The sequence below is a fragment of the Taudactylus pleione genome, unplaced genomic scaffold, assembly GCF_031769625.1.
Source record: "Taudactylus pleione unplaced genomic scaffold, aTauple2 ptg000172l, whole genome shotgun sequence".
Lineage (NCBI taxonomy): Eukaryota > Metazoa > Chordata > Amphibia > Anura > Myobatrachidae > Taudactylus > Taudactylus pleione.
This window is the reverse complement of record NW_028284574.1, coordinates 2,438,552-2,466,361: the sequence shown is the minus strand read 5'-3', so window position 1 is coordinate 2,466,361 and position 27,810 is coordinate 2,438,552. Positions and strand designations below refer to the sequence as shown.

Here is a 27,810-nt window from a genome sequence, read left to right as displayed (position 1 = left end):
CCATATTTACAGATACATATATGAACCTGAGGGTACATGTGGGCTTTATACAAAGGTGCAGCTGTATATAGTGCTGGAAATGTGGTGTGTTTTGATCAGGGATGTGCAGACAGGGGAGGCAGTGCCTCACCTGCCATACACTTTGTATATAAAAATTATTAGAATAACACAGATTTTTTTTACATTTTCTTTAATTTTATCATTATTGTAGTCAAAACTTTGGAGTATACCGAAGTATGACAGGAAAGGCTCTGCCTCGCCTGCTTCACCTCACGGCACATCACTGGTGTTTAGATTCAATGCATTCCAGGGAGTGTTCCAGTATTGTAGGGATGTGTTAAGGAAAGATGGCTATGTTAAATGTGATTGTGATTACATCAAAATAAGACTATACATTTTGTATAGCAGTGTTCTCCCCAGAAATTTTTTCCAGCCGGGTGGCATTCAAAAGTAGCTGGGTGGGGGCCTTCGCAATTATGCGCGTGCCGGGAAAAGGGGTATCTCCCTTACCAATTCAGCCCGACAGGTCTCTGGCTGCTCCCCCACTGGCTCTCTGTCAAAAGTGCCCATTATACAGTGCCGCTTGTAGTTTTCCCCTTTATGCATTGCCCCCTGTAGTTTAACTTTGCCCTTATGCATAGCCCCCTGGTTGAAGTAGTGCCCCAGGCTTAAATAGTGCCCCCAGAATGGCCCCTTATGCAGTGTTTAATAGTGTCCCTTATGCAGTGCGCCCAGACTTAAATAGTGCCTCCAGACTGGTCCTAGCCCCAGCCCAGCACTTACCTTTACTTGCTGGCCGCTCCCACTGCCTCGTGCTGACTGGATCTAACTAGATTCAGCAGGCTCCTCACGTTGCGGGTGACGTCACCCGCGCAGTGCATCATTGAGAAAGCTGGCCTCTGAAGCGATCGGAGGCTTCTTTAGCCTCCAGTCACTTCAGAGGCCAGCGTTCCACAGCGGGGGTCGGCGGGGAAAAGTGCCGGGTGATGCACCCGCAGAAAACAGCCTGGAGAGAACACTGTATAGGTTGTAAATATATCAAAGGAGGAATGCAATTGACCAGGTCCTGCAAAATGTAAGCTATATTTAATTTTGGGAGACCATTTCCTGATCTGTAACTGATCTAAAGAGGCTTGCGGCTGGACTTGTGCTGTGTTTGTGCTTCTTTTTTTATCTGTATTTAAATAGCTGTAAGAGGTATATCCTCTGACCATCTTGAGAGGTGTGTGCTACTGTATTATCTTGTATACTGTGGAGTTCCTTGCACCTTTTAGCTATGGACTTGTTTTTGTAACATAATTTGAGCAATAAACCTTTCTACTTGCTTCAAGTCACTGGCGTCTACTTGCATTCTTTGACAACTAGAATAACTCAAAACTCTGAGCCTGATTCAGACTTGGGAATAGAGAAACAGTTATCTCTCAACTGATCATCTTGGTGAAACCATGCTGCAGAGAGATTTGGGAGGAGTGTTTCCAAACTGACATGTAAATTGTAGAGTAATAAAGCTGTGCAGTATTTGTGGGCTACATGCAAAAGCAGCCAGTATTTACCCCACATGTAAAAAAAATTATTTACAACCCTTGCGTTGCAATATTGTTTGTTCAGGTTCACAGTTGAGCGAGATCTCTCTCTATTCCCAACTCTGAATCAGGCCCTCTGTCTGTTCTGAGTTTAGCCAAGTGTCTCCAAGCTCCACAGTAAGGTGTTGCTGCAACATAACCACACATACCCAGAAGCAAGCATTTGCCAGTGATATGAACCTGGGAGAAACTGTTCCAGGTGTCTGGTTAAGATCCTTGAACAAGCGACTGTAGGTGCTAGTGTAGGCACCGTAATGCTATGGTTCAATCTGTAATCGCTTAATTGATTTGTGTTCTTAAAAAACTCATTATCAAAACATTGCTACCAATAGGGCATTATCAAGGTAAAACCCCATGGCTATACAATCGGAAACTCGCTACAATTTTCAGTATCCCTGTAACTTTTTCCCCGAAAGCCACCTCAGGCTCCCATTAAAATGTTCTCCTAACCCTTCAAATACTCTCTGTATCCCTCCCACTTATCTAGCTTCACCAAGACATCCTGAAGCTTTTCCTATCCACAATTTAAAGCTGTCAGCAGTTACTGCAGTCTACCGACCACTTTCTCATTATAAACCCTTTGCTTGTTGCATTCTATCCTGCATATTTAAAATATGATGCTTTTGAATTCTGTACGCTGTAATACCTTTACATTTATGACTGTTATTGAATGTTAAGGTGCATACACACACAACGATTTTTTGAACGATTATCGCTAACAATATCGTTTATTGTTCAATCGTTGAAAAAATCGTTCACTTTCTGAGCTAAAACGATGAACGATTATCGTTCATGCGTGTACACGTTTGTAGTTCAGTCAGACTGACCAACTCAACTATTTTCATTAAGGGAATATGCAAAAATCGTTTGTAGTTCAAAAAAATCGTTCATTACACTTTAAAAAAATCTATCAGAAAATTGTTCATAAAATCGTTGGTAACAAAATCGTTGTGTGTGTATGCACCTTTAGTCTGTTCAGTTAGTTTTTTGTTTTTTTTTCCCACTTATGTTTTTAATATATATGAGCTATGTGGTGTGGAGTAACCTATTTTCTTATAGGTTGTTAGGAGAAGTTCATCGTTAATTGATCAGTATGTGACTATGTGGAGAGATCAGGAGCCTATGTCTAGTCCGCAATCTCAAAATGACCATAATTGTTCCAGGGCACGAGCACGAAAAATGATTCAGTGGATGAAGCAAAACAGGTGCTTAGTATGACATAATTATAATAAACCTTTTTTTTTTCTGTGTGATCTCCACTGTCACACACCCACTTGCACTATGTCTGCCCTTCTTTTATATCACTCCCTTTAGTCCTCTGCCCACTTTATATCTACATTTCTGCCTTCTAGACCTGTGTGCCCATAGCCTTATATCTCACTTGCTGTCTGTCGCCTTGTGTCTGCTCCCAAGTGTTGTCGCCTCTCATCTCTTTTCCATTGTCAATAACACAATTTTCTCTAACTTATTGCTGCTTGATACTTTTTTTACCCTCTTGCCTATGCCAACTGTGTATTAGCCTTCTAGCGCCCACCTGTTGGGTCACTTTGCCCTTTGCTTGAAGGAGAATATGCAGGGAAGCCTGTGGAATCTGAGGACTGTTTATTGTCTTTGTATCACAACACTCCCACAATAGCATTTTTTTTTTTTTTTTTTTAAGCTGAGGAACTGCAGATATCCTTAAATTATAAATAGTCAGTGGAATCCTGCTAATGAGGGAAATGGGTGTCCCACAGTAGTGGCCAAATGCAATACCTGATACTTAAGAACCTCAAACTGACCCCTCATTCAGCACCACCATAGGGTAAGCTGGTCATATTTATGGAACTTTGGTTTGGTTTATGTTTTCCGTGTCTCAGAGGAAAGGGTTCAGCAGCTCCTGAAATGCACTGTAAAGAGGTAGGGAGAATAGTTCAGGATGGCGAGCACCAGACAAAAATCACACTAGGTACCAGTCAGCCTTACAATGGCAGCAGTGAGAGGAGTGGGGGTATGGCATACCACCGTATACTAGCCTACTTTACCGTATAGTTTGTTACCTTGATTATGTGACGTCACTAAGTGATTTTTTTTCTTTTTCAGGCAAGAGTTCATCTCTGACAAAAATGGTGTCCAGATTAGATCATTGTGTGATCTCACAGATGGCCGGATAAGATTTCCACTGCCACCAGATGAGACAAAGATGATCCCCATTTCTATTGAGAATACATCTAATAATTCGGTGACCTTTATACAGTACAACATTTTGCGTCGGATGTACACATTCTCCTTCAGTGATGAGCAGAAGGTTTCTGCCACTAATTCCATAATATTGGCTCCAGGTGAGGAGGGTTCTATGACTAGTAAAAACATAACCTTAGATGGAGTTTATAAAATAAAGTTTGAACATTTCAAATCTAAAGCATGTATTTACCTCTTGTGCTTTTTATAATCTTTATACATACCAGTTTATCTACATACCACTTTACACAGTGCTGAACACAAGATTTCTCATCTGAAGTGAGAGAATAAGTTGCTCCAGGTTTCAAACAGCTGGCAAAGGGGTATATTTTTCATTGTGTTTAACCTCAAAATTTAGTGTGTCACTAATATTTGAATTTAAAATTAGTGCAGCTTTAAAAAAAATTTTGGACAAACCTGCTGAGAACCCTAACATCTCCTGCAAGTCCCTAGCATTTCAAGCCACTCCAAATGATGATAAGTTCGAAATGAGCTGAACAATATGTAAAAAAGCAACTAACTTTAGGACCGTGCCATTTTACTCTGTTCTTCTGTTATACGAACAACCTCATTAAAAGACTGAGAAGCTTCAAGGAGATCTTTAAACCTTTATGGACAATATGCAAGTAAGCCACTTTTCTGTAAAAGATGAAACTTCTGGTTAATAACAGAAGGAGAGAGAGACAACATCCCCAATCCTCAGAAAACACCGGAAAGTGCAAAATTTAGTTTAAAGTTTTAATATTCCACTGGATACAATATGCACATTAATGTGTTCACATTTCAGAGGTGAGTGTAAGCAGACATCTGTGGTTTCAGGCCAATCTTTTGCACCAAGGGTTGGGCTGGTGCAAATGTGCAATGAAACTGGTGCTACTTTCACAAATGGATAGGTTTGTGTGGCCGCATATATGTATATATTAAAAGGCCAGATCTGTTGACATTTCTCTCTTTTTTGTTTTGTTTTTTTTCTCACTTTTTCACTCTAGGAGATGTGTATGATATTGTTGTTCATGCAAAAACATCGTATTATGGATATTTTCCGGTTACACTTGTTTGTGAGTTCATGGAAGAAAAAGGGGATTCCAAAAAGACATTTTTTATTGGAAGGTTTATCTCTGCAGTTTCCAACAGTAAATTAGCTGAAGACCTGGCACCAACTTCCAAATATATTCCATTTCAAAGAAATCTTTTAAAAACCGTTGAAAGGATTGAAGAAGATGGAATTCCACCTGATGGGTAGGTTGCAGTTTTTCCATACTAAATAATATTCCAACTTAATACCAAGATATCCATACTTCATGGCTGCCCTTACAATGGGTTAACTTCTTTCTAAATTATGTAGTGATAAGTAGCCAAAAAAAAAAAAAAAACATGACCGGTATGCAATGTGGCTCATCTCCTTTTGCTATATAGGTAGGTCAGGTAGTAGTAGGGTGTCTCTTATATATTGCTGGTGACTCGCCATGCCATCCGATGCCGCAAGCCAAGGACACAGTAGTCCCCCCTGGTACACCAGTTTCCTGCTTCCAGAAGTCATTCTGTTTGTGAAATTTTATATAAAAAAAACCTGCCCAGAATAATTTGGAGAACTCATCCTTTAATTAAAGAACAAGATCTCTTACAAATATGGATGTAGAGTAAAGGTATTCCTGTAGTGTTTAATCTAATGAAATAAAAAAAACACCTACAATATTTAATCTGGGTAATATGTAAACGTTAAAAATCGATAAATTATTGGGAATAGCTGAAACGGCATCAATATCTGCACAGTTAACCAATTTGAGGAACACACATGCAAGAACAGTTTCTTCCCGTTGCATCAGATGATAAAGGATTTAACCCATAAGGTATCAGAGCAGATGGGCAAAAGTCAGTGTAATGCAAAGAGAGTGGAATGCATGCATGTATCCATTTCATGATGAATAGATACTGAAATTTAGTCTGGATCCTAAAATAGAACTACAATTCCTCTTGAGGATAGTATTCCCATACCACTTTCAGACAGAAAATGGCAAAAAACCCAGCTTTTTCCTGGCATTTTGCGTGACCAGTTTTTTTTTTTGCCATTTTCTGTCTGATACCCCTTTCACACAGGAGAATAAAAATTCCAGGTAATTCACTTTTACCTATTAATTTGCTAAAAAAAAAACCTCTTGTTTTTTCCCTGTGTGAAAGGGTCGACCCGGGATTTAATTGCCAAATCTACGACCCTGCAAAAAACCAGGGTCGGAGACCTGGGAATTTAGTACTGGGTTGACCCTTTCACACAGGGGAAAAAAAAACAGGTTTTTTAGCAAATTACTGGGTAAAAGTGAATTACCCAGGATTTTCAGTGTGAAAGGGGTATTAGAGACCCTATGGGGGAGATCTACTTAACTTTGAAAGTGGTACACATGCCCTGTCTCAAATTTATCACTTTCCAAACAGAAAAATCCCAAAAACCCGGGTTTTTCCCGTATCGTTCAACCTGGGAAGGGCCCAGGAATTTGCTCCTAACCCCCTTTCACACAGCACATAATTCCCGGGAAATTCCTGGGTCGACCCCTTTCACACAGAACCCAGATTATCCCTGCAATATACAGTGTGTCATAATAAATGGACTGCTTTTATGGCACACAGAGATGAGGTCATGAAAAGTGGGTGGTGACTGCTCACTGCATTGCACTGGAAACTTACACACAATTATATAGTATAGAGGACACAAGTGGTGTTTTGCAATCACATTTTTTATATTTGAAAGGCTATGTCACATGTAACACCTTCTGTATTAAAATTTTAAAAGTGCTACTTTTATTTTTCAACAAATATGCATTATCCATTAACAACATGGCCTTAATGCATTAAACAATTTAAATATATATAATGTATGACAATAGAAAAATAGGTTGTGCTGTCATGGAACTGAAAAATATAATAGGGGAGGCACCCCAACTATTAGAACTGTGTGTCAGGGCCAGCCTTAGAAACGACACATATACAGTATAAATTTTAAAATACAGCGGCCACACATGGGAGAAAGCTCACAACTAGCCTGTTAAGTGCAGTATACAAATTTTTTAATACAAAACAAATGGAGGTAATGTGTGTACATTCTAAATTATGTACACCCCCATATATACACGTAGCTGACTTAAAGGGCACCCACACATTGCCCTAAGCTCTTGCCAGGCCTGTTAACGGCAGGATAAACAATATTGTCAAAAACAACAAGCTTCAACAAAAAAGAAATATAAACTAGACAGCAAACATGTAAAACGTCATACAAGTCTACAACTGTCTGTAGGCAGTGCTGACAATAGTGCTAAGTGGAGTGTTCTGATGAGTGCCATCTGAATAACTATGCAGTCTGCCATTCTGTGTATTAATCCCCGTGCCATCTGCATAAGTATGCACAGTGCCATATTGATTAGTATTTCCTGTGCCGTCAGGACTATTATGCACAGTGACATGTGGAGTGCTAGGCACTGTGCCCTCTGGACTGGTATTGGCATGTGGACTGCTCTGTACAGTGACATGTGGATTACTATTCCCTGTGCCATCTGGATAACTCTGCACTGTGCCATGTGGAGTAGCATGAGGTGGATTGGAGGGGTTACTTTGCAGAAATGGTAGCCCTCTGCTATGCTGTTGGTAATTTCTAACAGGACCTCAGAGTACTGAGGAGGATACATTACATAAGGTTGTGGAGTGTGTAACCTAGACACTAGACCGTTAAGGAAAGACATCTGTGCCTCTCTGTTTTCACGTGAAATTCGTTCGTGTAGACCAACAAGCTGACTGACAAATGAATTTTGCAACTCTTTCATTGTCAAAGAAGCGCTGGAGTCGGGCATCCTCCTGTGCCTGGAATTCAGCATCAGAATCTCGCAGCTAATTTACCAGGATTCTGGTCATTGTGCGCGTTGCTAGCTCCATCTTGGAAGTTTATTTTCTTCCGCTCTGGTACTTAAAGGACTAGGAATAGAAGAAAAGAATAAATACATTTACAAATGAAATCAAAGCAGTAATGTCAACCTATATGTGCTTGCGGCCTACTGCACACTAGCGTCACATTGCAACAGATACATTGAGTTTGGATTTCAGCATAGTAAAATCAGCATAGTCATACTATAATGACAAGGCAATACAGGACAATGTTAGCATTCCCAAAAATTAATAAGTGGGTGTATAGTAACTTACTGTTCCTGCGCAATGTCTGTGCAGGAGTTGGCGTCCCACTCGCAATGCTTCCACTCGCCTCAACCACACCCTCAAGTGTATTGGTGTCTGGGAACCCCCATCGGATCTGTGTCACTTATCTCTGTGAGTCATCAAAGAGTATTGTAGTGTCATTGGGCAGGATCGGCTGTTCTCCGGGGTAACACTTCGTGAAGATGCACAACTAGACGATGATATGGAAATGGGATTAACCAGTGCAGAATTGCAAAAGACTTCATTACACTGATTGTAGTAAACCCATTCCATTCTGGCAGCACCACTTTTCCGCCTGTTATGGTCATGAACTTTGTTGTACTATTTGCGTAGAGCTTTCAGTTGTTCACTACCTGCTGCTGGGTCCGCACAATGCCCCTTGAGGTGAGGATCTTGGCTATGTTTGTGTAGACTATCGCATCCTTCACTGTGCCACTGATCTGTTTGCCAGCGCCACTGCCCCGCCCAATCAGCCTGTGCACCGCCATCTCAGCCAGTAAGCGCTGTTTACTATGCCCGGAGTAGAAAAACCCCGGTCGGTGCCTTTCAGAAAGCCGCAAACCCGTGTAAGACCCGGGAAAAACCCAGGTAAATACCCGGGTTGAAATACTGGGATTTAGGTCCCGTATTGACCTTTTCAGACAGAAAAAAACCCGGGTCGACCCGGCTAGAGCCGGAAAATTACCGGGTTCTTTTCCCTGTCTGAAAGGGGTATAAGCAAAAGGTCAGCACACTGCCCCCCCAATCCAGTGTGCAGCCACATTTGCGCACACTCCATTGTTCCAAACACTGAAATATAAGAAACTTTTATGTGCTGTTTCTACCTCACGTTATGCCTTAGCCGGGTGTGTGCTCTCCTGTGCTGCTGTACTACCACAGCCTGCTCTCTGACTGTCTACACCTCTGCACTCTCCTCCATCAGGCCCCTCTTCCAGTCTCACTACTAGTTGCTCCCAGAGCTGGATTAAGGCTTTGGGGGGCCCTAAAGAGCACCTTTTAGGACACAGGGATCATGTTCTCATGTGTAAGCCTTTGGTGCTCACATGGTGCACTGGTGGGGTGAAAATCGCTTCTCCAGCCTCGAAGACCTCCCTACCTTTCCCCCCGGAATGCAGGACAGTCCCGACAAAATTGGGGTGGTTGAGGGGGGCATACATACATACATATTTCCCGCCCTACAGTATGTATGTGTATATCAAGCATGGCCTTTTGTATGTGATACATTCCGACACCATGCATACGGCGTTAATAAACGCCACTGTGTACGAAGATTTGCGATTATATCACAAAGGACAGAGTCCTACAGAACATGAGTGGCCGGGGGCCCTAGAAGGGATCCTAATGGATTTCTTTTGGGGAGATATGTGGAAAGAAGCCCCTAGGCTTCTATAGGCAATGCCATCTATAGAAGCTCTGAAAAGTTTTGCTTTCCGGAGCTTAATACATACTGTATGAGGAATGTGGTGAAACGTCCGAATATGGCATTTTTCAGAGTTTTGACCGCATTTTGCACTTAGTACATCTTGTCCATAGTCACACACACATACACACATACACACATACATACATACATACATACATACATACATACATACACATATACATACATACTGACACATACAGACACATATACTGTCACACACATATACACAGACATACATACGGTCACACACATACAGACATACATACATACATACTGTCACACATACATACGAGCAGTCACACATATATACAAATACATAGTTACACACATGCACACACATAGTTACACGCATACATACACACTTATTCAGTCACACACTAATACACACATACAGCCACACATTATTATTATTATTATCCTTTATTTATATGGCGCCACAAGTGTTCCGCAGTGCCTTACATAGTGGTAATACACAGTCACACACTTTCACACACTAATACAGACACATAAATATTCACACCTACAGTCACACACTTAACAAGCACATACATACTATAGTCACAGACACTCAAACAGTCTCACACACACTTATACACACATACATAAATAGTCATAGCCCCACACTTATACACATACATGCATAAATAGTCAGTTATACAAACACATACATATACACAATACAGTGCCCCCTTCTCCCTCTCTCTCTCACCCTGCAGGGTACATTATGGTAGCTCCTCTGTTCCCTCCTCTTCCATGCTGCTAGGCTCAGTGTGCTGGCCTGACAGTGCAGTGTAGCCCCATCCCCTTCCCTGGCTCCACCTCCCTTGGCTTCTACAGTTTGAGAAGTGAAGTGACAGCAGGGTCTGGGCTGATGGGAAGCCGTGTCCCTTGACTTGTAAGGGGCAAGGCTGGACGCTGCGGTGCTGCACACGCAGCTTTGTCATACTGACCAACAGTCTGCCCAAGGGAACTTTGCTTGCATGCTGCCTGCACCATGTAAAAGGATATTTTTTTGTTTAGGCGGCTCAGTGATGCCCTCCAGGGGCCGGCGCTCTAGACAGCTGCCTAATGGTAGCGCCGTCCCTGATTGGAGAGTGATAATCTACCAGCCACTCAGCACCTAATTGTCATCTTACAGGCTGTGTTCAAAAAATGACAGGAGCTGATTGGTTGGTAGTTTCACTCTGAAATGTATTACTTTTCAGAGCTTAGTACACCTGCCCCTCTGAATATGAAAATGGAAATTGTTGTGAAAAAAATTTCTTCAGGAACTGCTGTAAATTTAAATCCATTATCGCCATAGCCTCAGTGGCCACAGAGCTGAGTTTATGGGGAGATACATTCCACATGGATATCAAGGAGAAGATAAACAGGCAATATGTGTTAAGAAGTATGGGAAGTAAACAGGGGATTCTAATTTGGGTGAAACTTTTATTCTATATGGAATCAACATTAGTGCCCAGAGAACCCTGCTGGTTATAGCTATGGTCAGACTATGCCATATCTAAAAATAGTATGTCTAATTGAGGGGACTTTTTATTTGAAGACAAACTAGCTCATATAATGCTGAAATCCTCTGGAGAGAAATCTAGTTGAGTGAATGTTAAAGTTTTATTTCAATCTCCATTACATCAATTATTCAGGTATCCAAGGAGCTATGAATTGGGAGGATCATACGACAAGTAGAATGTTCCTTTTGCAGTAGACAGCCATTTAGGTCCTTCAATATTAAAAGTGAAAGGCAAAATCAAAGCAACCAACAAAGCCTATTGTCTGTATCAGTCCCCTCTAAATCCAGTACACGCTGCAGAATTTGATGCCTTACAGGACAGCCACAAGCTTTAATCAAAGCAGGAGGAATTGCCCCAGTTCCTTCAGATTGGAAGGACAAATTGTTTTTATTTGAGATTATATTTTGTCCATAAATCCTGAGTATCTTTTTGCACTATCCTGGATATTAGGGCACTCAACCAATTTGTCAAATCCAGACAATATCGAATTATTTCAAATTTTTAATTTTATCCTCTCGATCAACAAAGGACTTTAAAGGGGGGGGTTAGGGGCTCCCGGTGGGGACTTGGGGTTACGCACCCCCCCACACCCCCGGGAGGGTTAGGGTTAGGCACCCCCGGGGGAGGTTAGGCTTGGGTACCCCCCGGGAAGGTTAGGTTTAGGGTGCGGGGAGGGGGGGTTAGGTTTAGGCACTTACGGGGGAGGTTAGTGGTAGGCACCCCCCGGGAGGGTTAGGTTTAGGATGCGGGGAGGGGGGGTTAGGTTTAGGCACTGGGGGGGAGGTTAGGCACTGGGGGGGAGGTTAGGCTTAGGCAACCCTAAGGGAGTGTTAGGAGGGTTAGGAATAGTTTAATTACTTACCCCATCAGGATCTTCTCTGGCCAGTCTTCTGGTGTCGGAATTTGAACCGCGGGACTTAGGTCCGGCGGTAACACATACCGTTTCCACATAGACAACTGATTTCCTCACAGCAAATACAATTTCTGCATCCAAATAAATACAGAACAAGGTCACTCTGTAAGAAGGGAGATGTCTAAAAATACAGCACTAAGCATATTAAATACAGATCTATCAGGGAACAACAATAGTGTTTCATCTATTATGAATGGTCAATATAGCATATGCACAGTTTTCAAAAAGAACCGTTCTGTGACTACACAAACCGATTTTGCGAGATACAAGCATCAGTCTATCAAGAACCACCAAAAAGTCTCAACACACGACTAAGGGCCTGATTCACTACAGTATGCACACACCGTTCACTGCGATAGCATGCTAATCCATTGCGATCACAGTGCCGCAGCAGCATTATAGAAGGAAGCCCACTTTACTTTACATGCACATCCGTAATGTTTAGCAAGACTGCCAAAACATCGGTACAATCGAGTACCATTGCAGCTTCACGCAAGATTAAGGCAGGTCAGACCTTACTCAGGAGAATTGCTTACTTCAGCGCATGCTATGAGGCTTCAGGCTGCATATGGTAACGCAGTGGATAATTTATGCACGCCCATGCAACGGCATTCAAACGCACTGGCACGCCTGCGCACGGCCAACTACCCTCTCCCCGTCACCACCACCCCAAATGGTACTTCCTGACAATCGCTCTGCGCAAAAATCGTCCGATTGTCTGAGGATAAGCAACTGTGTTCCTTGCTGAATGAGGCCCTAAGAACACAGGCAATGTTTTGCTGAATACTGATAACAGATTTGAGTGCTACAGGCTGGGGAGCTCATTTTCTCCCAAAGATAGCACAAGTAACTTGGTCAATAAAGAAAAAAAAATCCTGATAATTTACTAGAAACTAGAGCAACATGGCTACAATTTAAACAACAGTTACTGGGGAAGCTTCTTGGAATATTCTCAGACAGCAGAACAGTGGTGGCCTTCATAAATCATCAGGGAGGCACCGAATATGATGTCAGAGGTAATGAAACCTGATATCTTAGGCAGCATTTTGCAGGCAAGGGGAGTGCAGTGGCCAATGCGACATTGACAAAATGCATTATGTCAATGTCAACATATAGACCCTGTCAACATTCAACATGCTAAATGCCATCATTATGATTGTCTAACATGTATACCACACCTTTTTAAGGTACCTTCCTCTACCTAATATAGAAGGAAGCTAACAACTCGTAAGGGCTCCCATGGAGTATTTTAAGTTGTTACTGGTAATTCGCTTTTGACTTGTGCTGTGTGGGGTTTTTTTTTTCGTTTTTTTTAATTCCTAAAAGGGTAAAGTTGACAAACTAAAAATGTTATGTTATCAAATGTTTGTGAATCCCAATTCCTGTACTAAACTCTTAAATAGGTGCAAGATAAGTATACTCTCTTATACTTCCAGGTCTGTGAATTACCATTTAGAAAGGGAAGTGCCTCTTGGGGATTTCCATCCTCCTCCACAACTGAAACGCGGTTTCAAGTCAGGACTATTCTCCGGCAAAGAACCTAAAGCAAGTTCAAGCATTTTGAAGGAAAGGTGAGCTAAACATGGTGCATGCATAAAATATGTTGGGGGTCCTTGTAGAACATGACCTGCACATTCCTATATTTCTGAAATTACATAACTAGCACAACAGAGTAAATTTTTATGTGTTTTCAAGGGGAATTGAACATTTCACTGCAACTTGGATATGCAATATCTACTTTTTATTTAGTCGCTCACAAACCTACAAGTGTCAAAACAATTAGTACAGTCTCGTAAAGTGGTTTTGTCACATCGCCTTGCAACTAAGGCACACATTTGTACGAAAAAAGGCAAAAAAGTGGCTACACCATTCAGTGCAGCTCTCTCGCGCCACATGGCGTATTGAGGCTAGGTGTATCACGACACATACGGAGATGGAAGACCAAGCCCCCTCAGCCTCTGACCACAAATTAGAGTTTACCTCGACATGGTTTTATTGGTTGGAGTTTAAATTGTCTGATTTGCTCTACATCATGTCTTCTATCCCCACCCCGCCTCTTCCCTCTTCATCCCTAATTATTCTTCCCTTTGTCCTGTCTGATTTTGTTTTGTCTGGTTTCACTTTTTTTTTTTTTGTATATGATAAAACTATGCCACTGTCCTTGCGGGAAGCCGACGGACGGAATCCCGACCGCCGGCTTCCCGACTGTCTAATCCCGGCAAGGGCTAAATGACAGGCGTCAAAATTCTGACGCCTGTCATTTTACCTACGCAGGGAGCCCGACACTCGGCTTACCAGACTTAGGGTTAGGCACCCCCCCCGGGAGGTTGGGGTTAGGCTAGGGGAAGGTGGGGTTAGGGTTAGGCACCCCCGGAGGGAGGTTAGGGTTAGGCACCCCCTCGGGAGACCTAGATTTAGGCAGCGGGGAAGGGGGGTTTAGATTTAGGCACTGGCGGGAGGTTAGGTTTAGGCACCCTTAAGGGAAGGTTAGGGTTAGAGGGGGAGGTTAGGTTAGTTTATACTTACCTTAGTGCAGTCGGGACTTTCACCCATGTCTGGCTGCGAATCGGCGGTAAATCATACAGAACCCGTCCTTGCTATGTTCTCCTTGTTATGGGACTACTGTTTTGGTACTCAAACACAGATTACACGAAAAAAAAAGACTTGCATAAAATAAATTCAGATGTTTGTATTGGCTAACTGCCTTTGATCACAAATCTTTCTTGGTGCTGCTCCTCCATGGACCAAGTCCCAGGATATCTCACAGCTGCACTTTAACTTAGGTGAGTGCTCACAATTTGCAGGGTGCTTATTTAGGTCTTTCACTCACCGCTCTAGCCACTTGTATCTGTGATGAGGCTTGAAGTCTGTGTGCTGGACATTTTTTTTCCGTCTGTTTACACCAAAGGGTCACTGGACTGGGCCAGGTGTAATAGCAGCTAACCAGGAACTGTGTGACACACTCTTCGCACAGTAGGCGCATAGTTGTTCAAGTAATCAAAATACAGTTTATACCAACTAACTTCAAAAAGAATGAGAATCATTTTGTGTATTCGTTCAAATTAATAACCAATTCTGTGGTTTGAATTCTTTAGCAGATAAGGCGAATGTGCAAACAAGAAGCTTATCTCCAGTCTTTCCTCCATCTCTGTCACTCTGCTCAGCTTTCCACTGGTGGGAGTATATGGAAGAGTTGCTGGGCTGGAGCTAATGGACACGTGCGTGGTAATGAGATTAATCATTACATACAGCATGTGCGCCTCTGTGTGCCCAAGATCCTCCATCATAGGTTGGCTTTGCTGTTTGTAATTAATATTTGTTACCTCTGCCAATGTTTTGCCAAAACTTTGTACTGTGGCTCTCCATTGATATGCAGTGCACACAGGTTTCTTGTTTAGCTCTTTCTCTCTTTTCCATTTCTCATTCCCTCTTTCTTTCCTGTCTATCTTTTGTAGTATTATGTGGCTTCAGCATCAGGGCAATCCCTAGGGTACAGACAAGAGACTTGTATGGCAAATCACAGGCACTATGTCAGAGGCTAACTCGTAATAACCTAAGCAGCAATGCATTTTTTATATTTATATACTACTGTAGCTTTTTATGGCTTGTAATAATCACTGTCCAGTGCTACAGTTCCTTACAAATAAATGATGGTGATATTAAACATAATATTATAGGTCAAACTGATACAAATTATTCTAAAGTGTCTATCTCTCACCAGCAGCTTGATGAAGCCTAAGTAACAACCTCAGAAAGGGAACATTGATTACATTTTACATAGTCTACATCGAGAGATGGTGTTTTATGCTGCTGACAGTTGTTCTTCTGTCTCAGGCAATTGATGTCCACATCTCTAGACTTCAACAACTATAGTGAAAAATTCCACTTGTTGCTGCACCTTGAAGAGATACAAATGGAGCTCGACATCAGGAGATATGATCAGAACAATCAGAAAATGAACAAAGATGAAAGAGACAGACGTCTCTTAGTTCTTGACGTAAGTGTGAAACGGCTCTTAGAAAACTGTTTATAGTAACATATGATGTGCTCTGTCACGTGGTGCTTCTCAGTTGTGCTTTACTAACGTCAACAATGCCTGGACAAACCGAGGGTTCAGGCAAACCCACATATTTTATATAATATATATATATATATATTAGTATGAAAATGCAAGCAATGAGAAAACAAGTGACTTGGGGGGACTATTAATTATTCCATATGGGCCTATTTCACTTAAGAACACGCTAGTTTCTGCATGTTTTTAGTAATGTTTCCATTCATTATTAGAGGCCCGACGTGGCTGCCTAGTGTCCAGCAAACTGTAAACTTCAGATGGCATTGGTTCCTCGGAGCCCCACTCCTTCCCATGGGAAGGGGGTCCCGTGTTGCGAAGATGATCCCTCCCCTGCCAGCACACTGTGTGCCCTGTTGCTGGATGCAGTCTCGGGATGCATGACTGAGGTCATGCGTACACAGTTGGCTGGATCAGCAGGGGGTAAATATCACTGCTACTTCTGTAGCAATATTTAGGATTACAGGGACAGCTGCTTTTAAAAAGATCCACAGGTGGAGCTAAATACTTCACTGGTGATTCTGTGAGAACCTGGAAAACATGCACAGTGGGGTCCTGAGGACAGAGTTTGAGAAGCTGTGGTCTTTGGGCCTATAAATGTAATACTGTGCACATTTATTATCCTTACAAGATTGTGTGGATACAATAGCTCCCTCTCTCTCTCCCCAATTTGTAAAATGTTTTAAGCAAATAAGAAATATAAATATTTAGAGAAGCATACACTTATAGCAAAAAAGTGTCAATACAATGCTTCCATTGCTACATCACCACATTTATCAGACTGCAAAAGCAAACATCAGAAGAATTGAATGTATCCGCATTTATACTTCATGCATAAACTTATCCAGTCATTCTTTAACTCTGCACTCTCCTTTATTTTTAATGATCACTATAGGTCCCTGGTGTAGCTGAAAACAGGCCTTCCGTGTTAAAGGGTGATCACCTCTTTGTGACCCTATCTGAAGAATCTGATGCACATGAAAAAATCAGCTACAAGGGTTATGTGCATGGCGTCCAACTGGAAAAAGTCAAACTCGGATTTTCTCAAAAGTAAGGATCTTTAGCTGTTCAGCCATTAAGAAATTAAATTGGTATTTTTGCGTATGAATATTTGTGGCTCGTCTCTTCCTAAGCACTTAAAATAAATAAATAAGTTCTGAATGCTTCAATGTATAATAATTATTTGGGCAAGCTGTTATTTAATTTCCAGTCACTTAAAAGTAATACCTGGCAAACTTTGAATAATTATTATACAATTACAACTGGTGGAAATTTTGATTTGAACAAACTTAAAATTTTACGTGAAAATCTGATGTGTAAAGTATAATACTAGTACAAGCGCATATCCCTTTCAAAATCCAGAGAACAAATTGTTTCATGCAATATTAAAAAGTAAGAAAGATTGGCAAATGCTCTAAGATCCATATGAAAGCTTAATTAAATTTAAAAATTACAGGGGGGGTGACCTGGAGAGGCATGGAGTGATAAGGTGTATGTCTTAAACTCTCTAAGCTGATCATCCTGTTTAAATGCCCATGCTGCCAACCTGTCTACTTATGTGTGCTCCTACCTACTACTTCTGAGTGCCTGGTTCTCTAGTGGTATTCAGACTGTCCCTGCCTGTGGCCTCTGTTCTGTCTCCCGGCCTTGGCGTCCCCTGGGTGCAAAACTGCCATTATTGAGACCTTGGTCTACTGGACGGCTCCTCTCTGCTGCTCGTGGCTGCCGGAGGCCCCTGCTGGTGCTTCTTGATCGGCCCCACTACTGCAGAGCTGCGGCTTGAATCCAGTCCCTCTAAGTGGTGCAGTACGGCCAGTGTGATATGGGGCCTCTTCTTCTTTCCCCCGTCCGCCACTATCTTGTCACAGACTTCATTGCTCCTCCTGTAGCCCGCCTCTGGAGTCTGCAAGGTCCGCCTTACTGCTCTTGGCATTACAGGGGGTATATTTACTAAAGTGCAGATTTTTGAAGTGAAGATGTTGCCTATAATCTCTATTATAATTAACATTTATCTAGCATCTTCTAGAAGATAATACCTAGAATCTGGTTCCTATGGGCAACATATCCACTTCTAAAAACCTGCACTTTAGTACTGTAAATATACTCCCAGGTATCTGGGACTTGGGGCACTATCCTTTCCTGGTATTGTGCCCTATTTAGTAAGAGAGGAGTTCCTGTTGACTGCCTGGCCTATTCTCATTACAGACCCTGTACATATAACTACCCACCTACTAGCCACTTACCTCTGTTTTGGTGCTGTGCCCTGCTGGCCCGGCTATTCTGTTGCTGTGGAGGCTAATCCTCTATGCTCATACTTACCTTGCAAACTGCTTTTGTTTGAAGTACCTACCTGCAAGTGTGGTACCCCAGAACTAGATGGTCCCATCTTCTGGGGAATCTGTAGCCAGATTCAGTTTTTCAGTTTAACGTTTTAACATAATTCCCTGTTACAAGACTTAATAGACTGCCCTCCACAGGGAAATTATGGTTCCATCCAACTAGCAGGTCCTCTGTGAAAAATAGTGGCAAGTGAACAGGATTCTCGGAATGGACTTCAGATGGGGAGGAAAGCCTGTGGCTATCATTGGGGGTTTGAGAGCCCCAGCGTGTGGCAGAAGCATTAGAGGGACACCCACTGAGAGAGCTCAGTTATAAAGGGAATTGCACTGGAGACTGTTACACAGTTCCCTGAGGTGGCAGTCTGGATCGAAACTTCCGTTGCCCCATTTTCTGAGGCGACTGTTGATCCGACGACTGGCGGACGGAGTGAAAAATAGTGGGCAGGTATACAGCGGAGCAGTGTACTCTTATCAGAAAGCAGTACCTCACCTTTTGGCTGGCAGACAGGCAGCGGTAATTAGTGGCAGAAGGAGGCACTGCTGTGGCGGAGTCCACCGGCAGGTCCCGGCGATGACCGATCTGATCAGGGAAAAGACAGCCAGACGCAGGCAATGTCTAGCCGGCACTGTGGAGATGAGACGTGGCTCCAGAGGTGAAACAGTGGGTAAGAGGAGATTTCAGATCCCTGAGGACCCCTCTGTAAGAATGTGCTCAGCCAGCCTTTAAGCAGCAGGTAGACTACACTCTCCTAGCAAATTCTAAATCATCTGAGGTATTCACCTAGTCCGGTAGTGCTGTGAGCAGCCCTGTTGGCATTTTAGATTAAAAGCAGAAGGAGCATTACTTGATCTTTAGCATGCACTACACATGTCCTTTGTCAGCAGAAAGCTATACAGCTAAATCAACAGGTTCACGGATAGAGAGATTAAACTTCAGGGACTACCAGAGAGGCTTAATGTTTTGGGAGAGAGCTCTTTTGCTGCAGGGGCTAGTCAGTCTAGCAAAGTTGTAGCTGCATGATCTTGCAGAGACAGAGAAGTTGGCTCCATTGCCTCATCAGCCTAGTAAAGTTACTAGATAAAGCTAATATTGTAACAGAAGGGACTGCAGTAAAGTTAATACAAGTAACATGAAAGTCACCTTGTTACCAAACTGTTACATAATTACACTTTGCAACGTTTCACAGAGTTTGCTACTGTAGTTGTTCAATTTGGAACAAGTCAGTTAACTGATACTGCAAGTAGGAGCCTTCTGCAGAAGTCAGCTACAGTCAGAAATAAGTGCAGCCATTACCTACTGTAGGTTACAACAACAAAGGATAATAAAGACAGTGTGATCACCAATTTATTTAAACTTCGTTAACCCGGACAACGATTTGTGCACCATCGGGGAATACATCGCTGAACTTGTTAATTGAACAATAACTCTTGTTAGTAGACATTGGTAAAACCTTGGGTAGAATGAAGGTAATCAGTAGGGGTTGGTTACTTATTTAGGTAGATATTTTAAGGTTCTTTACATTTTAGTAAGTGAAGGTAAATAATCTTCCAATGTAATGTGTTGCATGAACTAACTTCTTACGATCCACAGCGTGCCGGCCAAAGATGCTGAGTCTGATTGACGCAGAGTTACAGTATTTTAAAATTTGTTGTATAATTTTAAGTGTGTCGTAAGCAAAGTACAAATTGTTGTTGCCACATATTGTCTTAATTCCGTGTTTGCCACTTGTTATGCATAAATAAAACAAAGCAGCTGCAAGTTGTTAGTTTGTATACATTTATTGCCTTGTTCCTCATCTTTATGGTATTACCCCAAGCAGTGGACATATTTGACTGTCTGTTTGTTTGTTCCATTTTTCAACACTGAAGAAAAACTCTCTTGGAATGTGTGGGGTGTGAATGATAATATTAAGCGCTCCCTGGTGATATAGCAGGTCAAGGCCCAGTACCCTGACATTGTTTGTTTTCTAGAACTCGTTAAGTGGGTAGAAGGATTCTCTTCCTCCAAACTTTGGGTGGGTTGGGCCTTCCATTCCATCTTTCACTTCCACTCTAGGGGGATTTATTTTAGGGGGATTCTGTTTTAATTCAAAAGTCCATGGGTTTCGTTTACCATAGGGTTCAAGTGGATCCTCTGGGTCACTTTGTTTTCTTGTTTGTTACAGTGCATGCCTCCCATTTGGTCTTGATGGCCTTTTCTATCTTCCCCTTTCTCTCCCCCCCCCCCTTCCCCTTTTAGCTCTGATGTGCTATCTAAATGCTGTGAATATCTGACACAGTGGGGAGGGGGGGGTGTGTGTTATATTCCTGTCATCTCTGAATCTCATGTCCTTTTTATTGCTTCAGACCCTGCATAGCCAGAAGTCTATTTCTTTAACATACTCTTATATAGTGTCACATTTGAGGGCTTGTAGGCTGTTCCTTTCAGATACAGTGGGAGGTGGACCTGGGATTGTCTGAGGAATGAGGGTTTTCAGTTGGGGTCCCCTCGTGCAGCCAAAGCGTTTGCTAGATATCAACAGATCTAATTATATCTCCTTCACAAAGTTTACTGGACCCAGTGGCTTTGGCCAATGTCTACTGACTCCTATCTTAAATGTGGAGCTTCTGACTTTCGGCACTTGCTCTGCTCTGGTCACCATGGCTCCTCTTTTTGGTCCCAAATTGTGGACTGTGTTGCGTAGGACTCTGATTAGGGTTCCTTTATTTAACCCTCATCTCTGTATTTTTGGACTGGGCCTGACTGACTCCCTCAATCCTACTGCCAACTATATTTTTATTACCAGTTACATATATAGTGCACACATTCCGCAGCACTAACAGAGAACGTTTGCCCCCCCCAATAAAGGGGTACTGCCACCCCTTCAGGGCACTCCAGGCCCAGGCAAATAGCCTGGGGCTATCCCCGGCACTCCTTGGCAGTGGGTGCCTGGTTGATTACCACACTAAATAATCAACCCGGCACCCACTGCCCAGGGGTAGCGGGGATAGCCCCGGGCTAGCAGCCTGGGGTGTCCTGGAGGGGGAGACCCCTTTATTGGGGGGTCCCCAGCTCCCCAGGGATCCCCGGCCTGGGCTGACTAGTGGTCTGGGTTAATGCTTCGGCTGGGGGACCTGGTGAAAGGGCTCCCCTGGCTGTGGCATTAGCCCCCCGCTAGAAAAGGTCCGGTGCTGGTTCTGGAAAAAATACAGGGGGACCCTATGCATTTTTTCCCCCTCGATTTCCAGAACCAGGACCGGCTCAAAGCCCAGTGCTGGTTGCGTAGAACACTGGGGACCCCTACGTCATTTGTCCCCCGTATTTTGGCAACCAGGGCTGGCTCTGACTAGCCCAGTGCTGGTTGTGCTTACTTACGGGGGACCCCTACGTCATTTGTCCTCCATTTGTTGCCCAACCAGCACTGGGTCACTAAAGCCCGGGGCTGTTTGCTCTTGGGGGGGGGGGGGGGGTTCTTTCTGAACCATCCCTGCATTTGTGCTATTTTTTTTTTTTCTTTTTGTTTTACAGACAGATACATGCATCACTGAACTCCCCATGCGTGCGTCACACTTTTTCTTTTCTTTTAACAAATGACGTCGCTCGGATGCAACAATTCATTGCATGGTGAATAAACACTGCACGATCGGCATATGAATATGACTGATCATATGGGCTCCACATCTGATCATACGATACGTTTTAGGAGCTGTGGGAGCGCTCATCGTATCCTACTTAAAAAAAAAAATACACGATTTCTACATCGTATGACGTGTCAAAAATCGGACAATCGGCCCAAAATCGTGTAGGTGTATGGCCAGCATTTGGTTCTGCAACCAGTCGCTGTTTTTCTACCTTTTTTATTCTATTTGTTTTTTTTTTTTCTTGTAAAACCTTTAATAAGAATACTCAATATAAAAAATACACAAAATTACAGACTTTGCCCATGGCTTAATCCACACACCTAAAAGCTGAGGTCTTGCAAAGCCTGTCTGCAGGACCTGCAGACAAATCATTATGCTTGCTTAGCAACTGCAGAAGTCTAATTTTAAATATAGAGTATAAAAACAAATTCTGCAAACCTAGATTGAATAGAATGTTTGTTTAAAAAATTCAATATGCATACAGAAAGAGGGAGGGTGGGGGGAGGAGTGAAGTAAGCTGCAATTGGATAGGTGTCCCAGCCGGGATGCAGTCAGGATACCGACGGGCACTATCCTGCCCGCCGATATCCTGACATGGGACTAAAGATAGGCCATGCCGTTAGAGAAAGTGATCAGTATTAGAAGGCACATCTGATAGTTTGCATTTTTTTCTGCCCCTCCACACCTCGGGCTTTTGGAAAAACTCCACTACTACTGCTTGTCTTCCTGTTGTCCTAACATTGCCTTCCTGGGCATGATTATAGGACTGCACAAAGGGGGCTTCATTGTGTATGCTCCCACGTAATAGCAGTAGTGATAGCACTTCGGAGGGTCTGTGGCACCTCCAGGTCCAGTAGTGAGTGTATAACCTATATAAAATTAGGCATGAGCACTTCTAAAGTTGGGGAAAAAAAGTTATCATTCAAAATGCTCATGTAACACCCTAATCCTTAGTGCTGCTGAGATTAAAGGGAAGATTCAACTGAGTACTGAAGCAGCCAGGACATGTTCGATCTGATTCCACATGTTAACTTCAGAAGGCAGATTCTATAGCAGTGCAAGCAGGATCTTCCTTCCATAACTGGCAGATATTTTAATTGAATCTGCAACTGTAAAAGTTTCTCCTCCACCTTCCTTTTTTTTTTTTTTTTTTTTTTTTGCTGTACAATTTATATCCTAAAATAACAATGTCTATATAAATCTTTCTATTTCACTCCTTTTTTTTTTTTCTTCTTTTATTACTAGACTTCTGCAAAGATTTATAACTGGAATGCTCTTTGATGTCACATTTACCTTTAACCGCTTGCCACTGAAGATTCAGCACAGAGCCGTTAATCTAGCTCAAGAAAAGAACTTGAAACATTTCCTGTTTCCAACACATTCAAACAACCAGTGCATCGTCAATATGGACAGACTAAGGTAAGCATTGGTTTGTGACAGCAGCATAACTGTGGAGCAGTGAAGTGAGCACTACTGTATTGATAGCGACGTAAATGTGTTCTATGTTTTGAAGCGTTTATCTGTAATCCTCTTCTGAGTCTTCATTTTTATATAGAAAGGGTTGTTTTTTTGCTTTGTTTTTTAACTGGTACTGCGCTCTTCAAAAAATAAACCTATTGTGGCAGAAACTAAATAATCCAAGACAGTTAGATAAAAAAAAAAAAAAATTGGAACAGTTTTATTCACTCAACCGAATTGAGTCAAATATTTTATAGAAAAATGTATATGGGTGCGCTCACCAATCGGTTATTATATTAGGTTATAAACTAGCAGCTCCCACAGCAGGATCTTCTACCTGCTAAAAAGGTCAATAGAACATAAGTGGATGTGGAGCGCTAGTTTGACTAACCACACAAGTTACAATAATAGTAGGTTTATTATATAATATAATTGCATATTTCTACTTCAGGGTCCATAGGGTATCCACAGGATACCTTGGGGTATAGGTGTGACGTCAGTCGCAGGGCACCAAAGAGTTAAGCTTTCAGCCTCCCAGGATGCACTAGGTCCCCCTCCTATACCCCGCCCCCGGGCCAAGGCACCTCAGTTTAGTTTGGTGCCCGGCCGGAGTCGGGTGCACCTGTTGGAGTGGGGGCTAGAAGAGCCCCTGAAGCTTATTCTTCATGCAGCTGTGGCTGCACAACTGGATGAACAGCATGGACAGTCAGTCCTGACGTCCATGCTGTCTTCCCTACACCCCGCCGGTACCAGAACGCCGGTACTGATCCGGGGATGCTGGTGGGCGTCTGGGGTCACAGCTAGCGGTGACCCCAGATGCTCCGGACCATGGCCGGATTCAAGGGGGACAGAGGTAAGCAGCGGGGTCCCGCGGTGGGTCCCCGCTGATCACATGGTCCTAAGTCCCCAGGCAGGGGGCTCCCTGGGGACTGGCTGCAGCGTGGAGCCAGGCGACCAACCTGCGCTTCCACTACCCCCTGGGACAGCGGACCGCAGCAGAGCGGTAGCGCTGCGGCGTCCCAGGGGTTAAATGCATGCCAGGGGAGCGCGCCTTCCCTGTCTCACAGCCGGCGCCTCCCCCGCTGCACACAGCCCTCTCTGCATGCTGCCGACTGGTCCTGTGGCAGCGCTCCTCCCCCAGGCCAGCCTCCTTTCTGCTCCTCGGCGGCCATCTTCTCAGAACGCATGGTGAACGCTGCTGGAAGCGCTGGACGGAAGCATCGTAGTCTGGGTCCCCCCGCATACCTCTCCTCCGCTGTGGTCAGGTCTGTGTATGCAGCGCTGTGTCCTACCAGGCCCTGTGTCTGTGTAGTTGAGTGATCAGCGCTGTTAGTGCAGGAATTGTTATTTTTCTGCATTGTATGTGACTGTGCTAGCGCTGCTGCCTGTAATCTTTTCTTCTCTAAACTGTCAGCTTTATTACTGTCCCTGTTCTTTCTGCTAAAGCCCTTGCGGTGCGGTGCTGCAGGGTGGTCTCTCGCCTATTTAATACTTAATTGGTGAGAGAGGTCACATACGTGGTGCCATCATGTCTGAAAGTGATTTTCCCCTCCGGCTACAGTGTACCACGTGCAAAGTACCGTTAGCGGAGGGGGAGGGTAGCGCGGAGGGCCTTTGCCGGCAGTGTTTGTCCATGGCGCGGCCTATTACGGTTACAGCACCGGTACAGGAGCCGCCCTGGGCTTGTTTCGCTCAGGCGTTAACAGCTTTAGTGGGCCAGTTAGCTCCGCAGCCCGCGTTTACTCCGATGGGTTTGTCCCAGCAGTCTGTGGTGTCGTCACCCATGCAGGGGTTCCCACGACAATTGGTGGTACCCCACAGTCTCCCTATTTCCCCGCTCCCGGGTTCTCAGGAGCCAGCGTGGGTTAACTCCCTGACGAGTTCTGTACAGCACTTGTCGGATGTGTTGCAAGGGGAGTCTGTGATGCGGTCTCATAAAAGGCCGGTGGCGTCTCTGTCCGCTCCTTATGAGGATGACGAAGGGACGTCTGATGATGGGGAGATTCTAGATCCTTACGATCAGGAACCTCTCCATACTAAGGACGCTGATGCTAAGTCCAAAGTATATATTCCTGGACTTATTCGGGCGGTCCGCACAGCCTTGGTGATTGAGGACGAAGTTCCCCCAGCGGCTAAATCTAAGTATGCCTTTTTCAAAGATGTGAAGGGCGATGCCACAGTCTTTCCTCTTTCGGGTCAGTTGGTGGACCATTTAGAGGAGGCGTGGAAACAACCTGACAAAAGATACCAGCCGCAGAGATGCCTGGCGGTGGCTTATCCGTTCGCGGATAATTATTTTGCGAAGTGGGAATCCCCTCCACAGGTGGATTCTCACGTGACCCGTCTTGTCCGTAGTGCCACATTGCCGATGCCATCCATGTCCTCCCTTAAGGATGCTACGGACCGCAAGGTAGAAATCTGCCTGAAGTCCGCTTATTCCCTTGCAGGGGGGGCAGCACGGCCGGCTATGGCCATTTGCTGGGTTGCCAGAGCGATGGAGCGCTGGGCGGATTCATTAGAGGCTTCTTTTGAATCCGACTGTCCGGCCGATCAGGCGGAGTTGATTGGCAATCTCCGTGATTCGGCCACCTACATCAACGAGGCGGCTCTAGACATTAGTACTCTGGTGTCTAGAATTTCTTCAGCAGCGGTAGCTGCTCGTCGCACCTTGTGGCTGCGATCCTGGAAGGCGGACGCAGATTCCAAGAAAGGTCTGGAAGCGTTGCCGTTTACCGGAGAAGTTCTCTTCGGTCCGGATCTGGATAAGATTGTGGCCACGCTGGCGGCAGCCAAATCTGCCTGTCTCCCGTCGGCCGCTGCTCCTTCTGGTTCGGGACCATCGTCCTTTCGGTCATCTAGGGCCCAGGGCAGGCCCAAACCACAGTCGTTTCCTCGACAGGCTGGCCCTAAGAAATCGGTCAAGCCCCGGAAGCAGGCATGGAGTACCAGACGTCCGGCCCCCAAGCCAGATGACAAGCCTGCGGCCTGACGGTCCGGGCCTCCCTTTGGGGGATCCCAGGGTGGGAGGCCGCCTGCTACAGTTCGCCCAGTGTTGGTCGACCACTACGACAGACACTTGGGTTCTGGAGGTGGTTTCCCACGGATACGCCCTCTCCTTCCGGCACAGACCCCCGGCTCGCTTCTTCACCATGGGTCTCCCATCAGACCGGAACAAGGCTACGGAGCTGCGGAAGGTATTGCACACTATGCTCCAGGCTGGAGTTATAGTGGCGGTTCCATTCTCCCAGAGGGGCCAGGGTTTCTATTCAAATCTATTTTTGGTACAGAAACCCAATGGGTCATATCGTCCGATTCTCAACCTCAAAGCACTCAACAAGTCTTTGCGGGTCCCGAAGTTTCGGATGGAGACCCTACGGTCCATCATTCTGGCGCTGGAACCTGGGGACTACTTGGTGTCATTGGACATACAGGACGCTTACCTGCATGTCCCTATTCTTTGGCGCCATCAACAGTTCCTCAGGTTTGCAATCAGCAGCGACCACTTCCAGTTTCGGGCGTTACCTTTTGGCCTGGCAACAGCACCACGTGTTTTCACCAAGGTGATGGCGGTCATGGCGGCTTCTCTGCGGCTGCAGGGAGTCCGCATGTTGCCGTATTTGGACGACCTGTTATTGGTGGCAGGATCTCCAGAGCTCCTGTTATGCCACTTGGACCTGACCATTGCACTGCTGCAACGGCACGGCTGGCTAATCAACTGGCAGAAGTCCACTCTAATCCCGTCTCGGAGGATTCTGCATCTTGGAGCCTTATTGGACTCGGGACAGCAAAGGATCTTCGTGACGGAGGACAAGATCTCTGCTTTACAGTCAAGGGTGCGCAGTTGTCTGCACAGCCGCCGGGTGTCCTTACACTCGGCGATGAGGTTACTGGGCTCCATGGTGTCGGTGTTCGATATGGTGGAATACGCCCAGTTTCACTCCAGACCTCTGCAGCACCTAATCCTGTCCAAGTGGAACGGGCTGACTCAGTCTCTGAAGTCCCAGACGATTGTGCTCACCCAGGAGGTTCGCCTGTCCCTTACGTGGTGGTTACAGACGACCCACCTCAACAAGGGACGTCCGTTCTGGGTTCCAAATTGGGTCCTGTTGACAACGGACGCCAGTCTTCGGGGCTGGGGAGCAGTTTCGGGTCCACACTTGTTCCAGGGCAGGTGGACGCCGACAGAAGCGGAGCTTCCAATAAATATCTTGGAACTCCGTGCGGTCTTCAATGCTCTCCAGCAGGCACAGCGGTTTCTCCAGGGTCGCCCGGTGCAGGTCCAGTCGGACAATGCTACCACCGTGGCCTACATAAACAGGCAAGGAGGAACTCGCAGTCGGGCGGCTCTCGTAGAGGTCTCTCGGATCCTGGTTTGGGCGGAGCGCAATCTTCCGGCCATATCAGCGGTCTTCATCCCGGGAGTGCTCAATTGGGAGGCGGACTTTCTAAGTCGCCAGGACGTTCATCCGGGGGAAT

The 27,810-nt window shown here is 44.6% G+C and overlaps 1 protein-coding gene across 2 annotated transcripts in view; it reads left to right on the top strand.

The window, feature by feature from the left end:
* MOV10 (Mov10 RNA helicase) overlaps nt 1-27,810 on the top strand; it is a 134,950-nt gene that overhangs the window by 29,834 nt on the left and 77,306 nt on the right. For both annotated transcript variants that reach the window (XM_088475412.1, XM_088475413.1), the window contains exons 3-9: nt 2,643-2,788; nt 3,666-3,904; nt 4,793-5,042; nt 13,281-13,415; nt 15,679-15,841; nt 16,812-16,966; nt 23,122-23,295. In XM_088475412.1, the coding sequence (XP_088331538.1) occupies nt 2,643-2,788; nt 3,666-3,904; nt 4,793-5,042; nt 13,281-13,415; nt 15,679-15,841; nt 16,812-16,966; nt 23,122-23,295 (1,262 nt within the window). The remainder of the gene's footprint in view (nt 1-2,642; nt 2,789-3,665; nt 3,905-4,792; nt 5,043-13,280; nt 13,416-15,678; nt 15,842-16,811; nt 16,967-23,121; nt 23,296-27,810) is intronic.